Genomic DNA, 10,552 nt, shown 5'->3' on the forward strand with positions numbered 1-10,552 from the left:
TTCTCCTCACCATCCTTCATCTTCTTTCTCTCTCTCCCTAAAGCAACGTGCCTTGCCTCCTGCCTCTAGCCTAGGCTGTCAGACAAGACAAAATGGAAAAGTAAGACAGAAAAGGAAGTCTGAATTATAAAAAGCTGGCTAAAGAGCAATCAGCACGTGTCTGATAGAGGCAGACATGACAGGGGGAGCTTGGCCTTGCCACTGTCAATCAGAGGCTACTGAGTAAGGAAACCCAACAAAGGTTTGGGCCTTCATGAATCTGGAAACCCTGGGGTGCTCAACAAAAAAGCAACTTTTGTCATGGATTTTGTCACCTAGGATCCTGGAGGAGGAAATCACAGCTCTCCCCAGCGATCCTGCCAGGGAGATGGTGGGAAATAGAGGTCCATTGAGTAGCACTCACAGGCTCATGTTCCGGCTTCCCTTGTGACCACCTGCCACCCTCAGTGTGGCTGAGAACCATCTTCAGTGACTCTCCACAAGTCACAGCAACCTGTTTACAGACAGCTAGAATTCCCAGGCACTTTTAGGACAGGGGACTCGGGATGGTTCCAAGCAGACAGCAAAGTCTTCTCTAAGAGAAGCCACTCCTCCCAATCTATTTTTGCCGATGTAAACACTTGCCAAGGAAACAAGGCATGTGGGCATGCGCGGGACCTGCAGGCCCTGAGGTTGCTGCAAAAGGCAACTGGAAAGTCACATGTCATAACAGTGGAAAGTACATATGCAACTATTCTTAGCCCTGGAATGTATACACTGTCTCCCTGCCCAGCAGTCCTTGCACAAAGCTCTAGAAAACTATGAAAGTGCCTTCAGCATAAACAAATCCAGAAACCTCCCAGGACAAAGCATTTGCCAACTGAAGGAAAGGCCTGGGGTTTATGGTTTCTCTCAGAGCTAAAGGCAGAAACTCTCCAGGGGGACAAGCCAGACCAGGCAACAGTGCATGTCACTGCAGCAAAACGAGGTGAGTATCCCTCATACTTCTTTCTTTGGCAGGTAGACAGCCAGGTGTCATCCAGTAAACCAGGGGATTGTTTGGTCCCTCTTTCTATTTGTTCCACCTTTAAAACAAGGCTCAATGAAGTCATATTTAAATATATATATATATCAAAGGTCCATTTTCTTCCCTCATTTCTGTCCAGTTAACAGAGGGCCACACCTCCAGAGTGTCATTCTTGGGGAAATGAATGACACTCAGAAAGAGATGTTTAGACAAGTTTACTCCATAATAGATAAGCTGCCAATAAAAAAAGGATATTTTCATTGGGAAAAAGGTTCATGAACTTCTGCTGTTCAAATGTATGGACTGTTATCTTGCTTCAGACTAGCATTTCAGCTTCTGATAACAGAGTAACTTCCAACAACTTTAGTTTGTTTGGTTGTTTCTCTCAGATTAGCTGAAGATACTGTTTGCCCATTACCTTTGAAAATAACCATAGAAAATAACCAAAAAGAGCTCAGGTATGAGATATGCGTGGCCTTCCTTTCCAGTCTTCCCTACACAATGTTCATGGTGAAATTTACAAACATGATGGGGAGCGGACACAGAAGCACCGGGTCTTGGAAGCCCTGCAGTTGAACCCTCCAGCACATACCGCTAAGAAAGTCTTGACCTGCCGACTCTGGAGGCTTCCTTCTCTCTTTGTAGGATGGACAAGGAGTCACTGGATGGGCTGCTCTTCAAAGACCATGACTTCTCTTCTGATTTGTTGAGGCAGCTCAACAGCTTAAGGCATAGCAGGATTCTGACTGACGTGATCATCTGTGCCGGTGCCTGGGAGATCCCCTGCCACCGCAACGTGCTGGCCTCCAGCAGCCCCTACTTCAGGGCTATGTTCTGCAGCAGCTTCCGGGAGAAGAGTGAATCCAAAGTGCAGCTGAAAGGTATTGACTCCCCAACCCTGGACCAGATTGTCTCCTACGTGTACACGGGGGAAGTGCGCATCACTGCGGACAATGTCCTCCACATGATGGAGGCCGCCTCCATGCTACAGTTCCCAAAGCTGTTTGAGGCCTGCTCCTCATACTTGCAGAGCCAGCTGGCCCCCAGCAACTGCCTGGGCATGATCAGACTCTCAGAAATCTTAAGCTGCGAGACCCTCAAAAAGAAAGCCAGGGAAGTGGCACTGACATCCTTCCCAGAGGTGGCCACATCGGCTGACCTGAAGGAGCTCTGTGCCTTGGAGTTGAGAGACTATCTCGGAGATGATGGGCTCTGTGGGGAGGAGGAAAAGGTGTTTGAGGCTCTCATGGTTTGGATTAAGCATGACCTCCAGGCCCGGAAGCGGTACATGCAGGAACTGTTCAAGCAGGTCAGGCTGCAGTATATCCACCCGGCCTTCTTCCACCACTTCATCGCCAATGATGCCCTCCTGCAGTCATCACCTGCATGCCAGATCATCTTGGAGACTGCCAAGAGACAGATGTTCTCTTTGTGTGGCACTAATGCCCCAGACTGCAAACCCCTGTTGCATGTCCCTCCAAGAAACTCTTACCAAGATTTCCTCATCCTCTTGGGTGGAAGGAAGGACAGCCAGCAGACCACCAGGGATGTCTTACTGTACAGCAGACAGACCGGCCAATGGCAGAGCCTTGCCAAACTCCCGACCCGGCTGTACAAGGCCTCTGCCGTCACCTTGCACCGCAGCATCTACGTGCTGGGGGGCATGGCTGTCAGCTCAGGGAGGAGTCTGGTCAGTCACAATGTCTACATCTTCTCCCTGAAACTCAATCAGTGGAGGTTGGGGGAGCCCATGCTGGTGGCCCGCTACTCCCACAGAAGCACCACCCATAAGAACTTCATCTTCTCCATCGGGGGGACTGGAGAAGGGCAGGAGCTCATGGGCTCCATGGAAAGGTATGACAGCATTTGCAATGTCTGGGAGAGTATGGCCAGCATGCCCGTGGGTGTGCTCCACCCTGCAGTCGCTGTGAAAGACCAAAGACTCTATCTCTTTGGAGGAGAGGACATCATGCAGAACCCTGTGCACCTTATCCAGGTAAAGGGCTTGTTTTGCCTATCACGTAAGTGCATGAGTATATGTGCATGGACACACCCACATCTGCATGCACACACATGCACATGCTTACATATTCACCAACATACATACATACGCACACACATACATATATGCATACATATACACAAATGCATATTCATTCATATGCATGCATAGGTGCACCTACCAACATGCATTTACATATGCAATTCATGCATGCATACACATTTACATATATCTACACGTACATGCACACATTTATACATATACATGAACACAATATATGCATACATGAAAACATGCACACACGTGTGTACCCATGTACACACAAACACTTGTCATTTGCAAGGAAGGAAGAGAAAGGAGGAAGGAAGAAGAATTTTCAGCAAGATTTTTTCAATTTATAAATTATTTTCGTGCAAGAATAATACATACAAATACCATCCCTATCCACAGAGTTTATCTTCATTTGAGTAGAAAAATATATATCTAAAAATTCAAGCTATTGTAGAACATACTGAATGTCAGATAGTGAAGTCCTGTAGGAATCTGGCAGATATTTCTAACTCAAGTCCATAAGGCCTTAAAAGAAGATTCCCAAGCCTTGGTCCACACCTTTGTGACCACATCTCCTGGAACCTGACCTAAGATCACTGAATCAAAATATCTTTGTGTGACATCCTAAAATGTATGGTTTATAAAAGTCCCCAGGAGATTCTAAGGTGCAGCCAGGTTGGGAAACCCCTACTTTTAATGATCGGCAGACATTAATTTCACTGACGAGCTCTCTGAGAAGTATGATCAATAAAGGCCATGTTTCAGAATATTAAGTGTTTTCTAACTTTGTGCAAGTTCCTGGTAATCTCTGCCGTTCATCTAATGATATGAGTCTGCCCACAGATAATGCAGAAGCACCCACATGATGTACTTTGCTCACTTAGGAGAGTTATGTTGAATAGCAACCACTGCGAAGGGCCTGGATACCCAGCAATTTACACATAAGCCTCAGTTGCAATTCAGATGCTGAAGAGAAGGGTGCTCTAAGATCACAGTGGGGGTGCCCTAAACTAGTGTAGAGCAAGTTTACCCAACACGCATGCAGCCCAAGATGGATTTGAATGCAGCCCAACACAAATTCATAAACTTTAAAACACTAAGAGATTTTTTCTTCAGCTCATCAGGTATCATTAGTGTTAGTATGCTTGTAATGTAAGGGATGATCTGACTTAGAGAGAGATGCAGGAAGTTCCTGCACCACCTGAAGCCAGAGTCAGAATTCTCTCTTGAGGGAGGGGGAGTGGTCCTGGGTAAGGGAGCAACTTGTACAAAGGCACTGAAGCACAAAGAGGTACAGCCCACAGCCTTGGGGAGCCAAAAGCAGGACAATGAAGCTGCAAGACAGAGCAAAGAGGAGAAGGGCAATGTGCTGAGGGGTAGCTGGGGACAGGCGTGAGTCCTTGTATGATCTCCATCAGCCCCCTTCTCAGGCTACCCAGAGCAATCTCCTCCCCTCACATCACAGCCCCTGAGCCCCTCTCAGAAAAATCCTGGAACCTTCTTGAGGGATGGATATTTGTGGGGGTGAGGCTGGCCTGGCTGGGCTTTCTAGGCCTTGTCAAGAAATTGGGATTAGCCTCGTTATAAGTAAAATGTCATTGCCAAAAGAAACAGCGCTTGAAGATAAATCCTCTCAGCAAGGCAGTTTACTTCTATGGAAAGGTGTGCCTCACAGATGGAGCAAAGGTGAGCACACACTTGGGCAAGGGAGGAAAAGGGGTTCTTATTCCTGACGGAGGTTGTCCCCTACTGCTGTGTCGTTTCCCTATTGGCTAGGGTTAGACCACACAGTCTAGGCTAATTGGCTGTTTTAAGGAGCAGGGGTATGAGCCAGAGTGGCAGGGTGGGTGGCTTGGCGGGAAGGATGGTTATGGACAGTTACAGGCAGATCAGAGCAGGTAGCCAGGGGTGACCTAGGTCAAAGCAGGTAACCAGAGCAGGTGACTGGAGCAGGTGACCGGGGCAGGTGACCAAAGCAGGTGACCGGGATGAGTCAGGACGGAGTCGGGCACTGGAGGAACAGATGTGAACTACTGATTAGAACTGGTGGAGAAGGTTGTTTACTCAAACTACAAGGAATTTGAACTTTAAAATGGAGGACAAATAACTGAACACACTGACATACTGATTCCTTGAAGAGAAATTTAGAACTCATTGTATCCAATAGCCTGAAAGGAATAGAACTTCATTGAAGGCTTTTAAGAAAGGTGGACAAGGTAACAAAATTCACATTTTTAGAAGTTCCGTCTGGATGCCTTGTAGGGAAGGGATTGGAAGGGGCCTGAGTGGATGAAGGGGAGAACTGGGAGAATCTTCCAGAGTTCCAGGCAAGGATAGTGATGGCTTGGACCCGGTCAGTTCCAGCAAAGATTTTTTCCTTGCCTTCTCTTCTCCAGCCTGTGTTTTCAGTTCCTCTCTGACCATCTAGGCAGATTCTGAGTCTTTCTAGAATCACTATTCCAAATCCCACTCCTCTACTTGAACTGGGAGAGACCTTCTGGTCCTCTCAAGGCTCTGTCCACACCATATAGATAACAAAGTGCCTCCATGTCAAGCTGGAGCCCCTCCCTTTTTCTATTTTTCAAAATAGGGTCAACAAATATGCTCATTATTTCACATTGCAAAACTATCATCAACCTGAGAATAAAACATGAAGCTTAAGCTTCAAGCTAGCATATCAAGAAATGCATAGTACAATCAAACAGGAAGTTGTCAAGCCAAGAAAATATGAAACCTCTGAGGGATCCTTTTGCATTACAGGATTAAGAAGAGCGAGAAGAGGAAAAGAATTCATTTGGATGCTTTTCTTACCTACTTCGCACTAGCTTTGAAATAGACAGTCTACTCATTCGAATATAGTTTAAAATGAATGCCTGGAGTTGCTTGATGGAGCAGGTTGGATTTTCAGGCACAGGTTGAGAGTTTTCTTCACAGGCTTGTTCATCTGCATGTATGAGTTCTTTTCAGAACTATGCTGCAATGGAATTACTATGCAAATCGTGCTGTATGTGTACGTTTTTACCTGGCCTTCTCTCTACCTGTTTCTGGATGGCATTAAGCAAATCCTTTACTATAACAAAAGTATTTCTTCCTTCACTGGTCAAAAATCATCCTTTGTTATGCTTGCCCCAGCTTCTTTGGGGAATGATGAGCATGATGAAAAAATGTGTAATCTATTTTTAAAGCCATACCCAAAGCTGAAAAACAGAAGGGCCAGGAGGCGATTATTCATTCAAGTAAAATGCAACCAGTGTTTGCTTTCCTTCCAAGGATCTTAGAGAGTTTGTCACTTACGTATTTTCAGATAAAACAGCCATTGTGACCTTCCCTTCCTCTAGTACTTGGCCTCCCCCAGTCTTTGCTGACTTCTTGAAGGACAGACAGAGACCTCAAGAGGTCTCCAATCTCAAAAGCTTCCATCAGGAAAAGCCACAATTTCATGGCTCCAGGCAGAGCCATGACTGTGGTGGTTAAGAGCATGGACTCTGGCCTTGACCAGACCAGCTCCCCAACTCACTGCAGTTGTATGACCCTGGGCATGTCATTTGACCTCTCTGAGCCTCAGTGGTCTAATCTGAAAGATGGAAGCAATAATAATACCTACCTCATAGGATGGTTTTGAAGATCAAATTTAGTAATCTGATTTTTTAAACATTTTTAATAATACTGGTAATCTTATTTTATTTTATTATCTTTTGAGAAGGAGTCTCGTTCTGTCGTTCAGGCTGGAGTGCAGTGGTGTGATCTCAACTCACTGCAACCTCCACTTCCAGGGCTCAAGGGATCCTCCCACCTCAGCCTCCTGAGTAGCTGTAATTACAGGCACGCACCACCACACCCAGCTAATTTTTTTGTATTTTTAGTAGAGATGGAGTTTTACCATGTTGGCCAGACTGGTCTCAATCTCCTAACCTCCATGATCCATCCATCTCAACCTCCCAAAGTGCTGGGTTAAAAGTGTGAGCCACTGTGCCTGCCCTGGTAATTTTATTTTATAGGAAAATATTTTCTAGCCAAGAATACTACGCCTTTTTTCCTCTGTAAACAAATGTTCTTGTTCCTTCTTTTCTTATATGAAATTCATTCTATATCTCTTGAGCTCAATTTTGCCCATAATGAACTAATTTACATTTGATATTTAGATTTAAACTGAGGACACTAACAGGAGAACATGTTTCAGGAATGTTGATTTGATCCACCGTTTCAGAGCATGGTAAAACAGCCTGCTTCCTTCTCTTTGGTCTTTCTCCCCTTTCTCATGCTGCATTTTTCTAGGACTGTAATGACTTTCAGGCATGAACTGTTCAAAAGCCTTCCTCACTTAGCCTCAGATTTATTCTTGGCTCTATGAGCTTCTTGGATAAACCAGAACATTTAGAAATTTAAACATGAGCTAGAAATAAAAAATGATTGGAAAATCATGGGTTTTCTGAATACCCAAGTTTCTTCATTTCTCATTAAAAGAAAAACATGCTCCAAGCAAGGTAAGTAAAACATTTATTATAACGCCAAACTCTTGGTCTATTCTATAGAAATACAACCACTGATCTCCTGGGGTCACATTAAGATCAATTTTTAATAATACACATCTCCCGGTTTTTCAATTCTATTTTGTTTATTACCAATAATCTAGCTACGTTTTTAAAACTGGAGAAAAGTAGAAAGAAAAATCTCACTCCTAGTTCACCCTCTTAATGATTACTTCTGCCTTTTTTTTAAAGAATATTTAACTTTAAAATGCAGTGCCATGATTCTATTTCTCCCTCAGGTCTATCACATTTCCAGAAACTCATGGTTCAAAATGGAGACAAGAATGATCAAGAACGTGTGTGCCCCTGCAGTGGTGCTTGGGGAGCGGATTGTCATTGTGGGAGGTGAGTCTGAACAGGGGATCGCTGGGTGTGACACAAACTTGGCACCGTCTATGGAAAAAAGGTCACTCATAGACAGATGTTATTCTACAAGATTGTCTTTAAAAGCACATCCAACCAACCAGAGAAGCGTGGAGAATCTGACAAAACTTTTTCCTCATCCAGAAGTTTCTGTCTTTATCTGTAAACAACAGATGAAATAATACCTATCACACAGAGCTGTTGTGATGATTAATGTACTTGTGTATCTAAAGCCCTTAGCTCTATCCCAGACACACAGTAAATAAAACATGTTTGCTTCCGTTAATAATACCAGCTACTAATGGTTTGTTTCTCTGTAATCATAGGATAGTGTCATCGTTAAGAAGACTGGTATTGGGGTCAGATAGACCGGGTTCAGATCCTGGCTCTGTCACTAACTGGCTATATACTCGTTAGCAAGTTAAACATCTTCTGTGCCTCAGTTTGCTCATCCATAAAATGAGGCTCCTAAAAGTACCTACCAGATAAGGTTGTTGTGGGGAACCCACTTCTGAGTTTCCAAAGGCTTGGGATTGTCATAGTTCTTGAGTGGGCATTTGAGAGAGGAAGTTGCCAGGCTGAGAAAGTTACAGGAATCAGGAAGCTGCTCCCAATCTAAGAATGGCTTATGCGCTGCCTTAACTTGGGGTGAAGGTCAGAATCAGACAGATCTGTGTGCCAGTCCCACTCTGCCACAAAGCAGGCCTTGGCAGGCCAGCTCTACACCCCATGCTCTAGTTCAGAGCCCCGGCCTCAGCCTTAGGCAGTGGCAGGGGTCAGACGTGTCCCAGGACCCCTCCAGTCCCAGATGAGCAAGGCTGAGCCTGACCATGTGTCGTTTGGTTTTCAGGTTACACAAGGAGGATTCTTGCTTATGACCCTCAAACCAACAAATTTGTAAAATGTGCGGACATGAAAGACCGGAGGATGCACCACGGGGCCACGGTGATGGGAAACAAGCTCTATGTGACGGGCGGGCGGCGCCTGACCACGGACTGCAACATTGAGGACTCCGCCTCATTTGACTGCTATGACCCTGAGACGGACACCTGGACATCCCAGGGGCAGCTGCCGCACAAGCTCTTTGACCACGCCTGCCTCACTCTCCAGTGCATACCCTGCACATCTGCCCTCCCATGAGGTCAGGAAGAAACCTGCTGTCCTACTCAAGATGCCTTTTGTTGCAAGGGATACAAACCCAGCTCCAAAGGGCTTAACCCTAAGAGGCTGCAGGGAGAGCTCACAAGCCTGAGGTACCAGTCAGGAGGCCTGGAACTTGGCATAGCATTGCCAGAACCCTCTCTCTCCTTCCCTCCCTCTCTCGCTGTCTCTCTCCCCGACCTCCATCTGTCTCCTTTATCAGTCTCTGTGTCTCCCCATTCTCTCGCTCTCTCCTCACCCCATCTCTGTCTTTTTTTTTTTTTTTTTTTTTTTTGAGATGAAGTTTCACTCTGTAGCCCAGGCTGGAGTGCAGTAATGCGATCTCAGCTCACTGCAACCCCCACCTTCCAGGTTCGAGAGATTCTCACTCCTCGGCCTCCCAAGTACTGGGATTACAGGTGTGAGCCACCATGCCTGGCATGTCTCCTTTCTGTCTCAGTTTCTCTGTCTCTCTTCTCTCTGAGTCTGTCTCTGTATCCCCCTCTCTGTTTCTCTCTCTCTCTCTCTCTCTCTCTCCCTCCCTCTCTCTCTCTCTCTCTCAGTCTCCCCTCTCTCTTCCTCTCTCTCCTCCCGAGATTTTCCTCTCTTTCTACCTCATCTCTATTAGGCTTCCTTCTCCAGCAAGCTTCTTTATTTACCCACACAGTATGGGGACAATGGCAACTGATAAACCCAGACTCATTTTCTAGCTTTACATCTTCAGGAGACAACTTTGCCATTACCCATATATTAAACCTAAAGAACAATGCTTATGGGCCTTTCTTGAATTCCATGCCTACCCGTTGAGCCAATCACTGTTGCCAGGACTGGCTAGTCCTGGACCATATCCCCACAGACAGAGGTGGGGTTACCTGTTGTGATTGACAGCCATTCCAAACTGTATGTGATGGATTCAAAGCATTTCCCCAAAGGGAGAAATCTAGACAAAAACCACATCTGCCCAGGACACCACTGAAATCTGGAACAAGAGGGCTGAGACCCCAGAGGATTCCTGGACATGCTTGGTCCAGGTGGCAACATGAGAAATTGGCCCTGACCTTGTTTTTCTGCATTATATGGATGTAGTACATCGAAATTCCAGAGACGTCTGCACAATTCAGTATCTAATGTTTGTAAAATTATTCTGCACTGCCAGAATAAAGTTTGTTTCTGGTGCCAAATGATGTTTTTCTGCAGCCTCTGGGGAGCTATAAACCTGCATAATTAATCAGGATGTTCATTTCGGTCAGTGTTATAAGGATTGTTCTTCTGGGGAAAGTCAACAAATTCTCTCAGTGCTTACAGCAGTCATTGCCCTCAGATGCCAAGGCTGACTATCTCTATAGCCCCCGTTATCTGGAGGTGCCTCCCACACTGGCTCAGTCCCAAACTCAGGAATCAGCCGAAGTAGAGAACAGCGCTTCTCGGCACTGCCTGCATAACACCGTCATCTGAAAACGG

The 10,552-nt window shown here is 45.7% G+C and overlaps 1 protein-coding gene across 3 annotated transcripts; it reads left to right on the forward strand.

Annotated features, from left to right (window-relative positions):
* The first annotated feature begins 751 nt into the window (after positions 1-751).
* Positions 752-10,272, forward strand: KLHL38 (kelch like family member 38). Of its 3 annotated transcripts, none has more exons than XM_008983290.5 (4): positions 752-967; positions 1,396-3,002; positions 7,828-7,933; positions 8,802-10,272. In XM_008983290.5, the coding sequence occupies exons 2-4, from the start codon at positions 1,653-1,655 to the stop codon at positions 9,089-9,091; spliced, it is 1,746 nt and encodes a 581-aa protein (XP_008981538.2). In that variant the 5' UTR covers positions 752-967; positions 1,396-1,652; the 3' UTR covers positions 9,092-10,272. The 3 variants fall into 3 exon arrangements, with proteins under 3 accessions (XP_008981538.2, XP_008981537.2, XP_002759295.3); XM_008983289.5 differs by having other exon boundaries at positions 1,495-3,002; XM_002759249.6 differs by having other exon boundaries at positions 1,652-3,002.
* The last annotated feature ends 280 nt before the right edge of the window (positions 10,273-10,552 follow it).

Source organism: Callithrix jacchus, chromosome 16 (genome assembly GCF_049354715.1).
Source record: "Callithrix jacchus isolate 240 chromosome 16, calJac240_pri, whole genome shotgun sequence".
NCBI lineage: Eukaryota > Metazoa > Chordata > Mammalia > Primates > Cebidae > Callithrix > Callithrix jacchus.

Bases quoted from the DNA above. Each gene is read 5' to 3' on its own strand.
- KLHL38 (XM_002759249.6), top strand. From the start codon at position 882: ATGGTTTCTCTCAGAGCTAAAGGCAGAAACTCTCCAGGGGGACAAGCC. The intron at 968-1,651 runs GTGAGTATCCCT...CTCTCTTTGTAG, and splicing joins TGTCACTGCAGCAAAACGAG to GATGGACAAGGAGTCACTGG. The intron at 7,934-8,801 runs GTGAGTCTGAAC...TTTGGTTTTCAG, and splicing joins GCGGATTGTCATTGTGGGAG to GTTACACAAGGAGGATTCTT.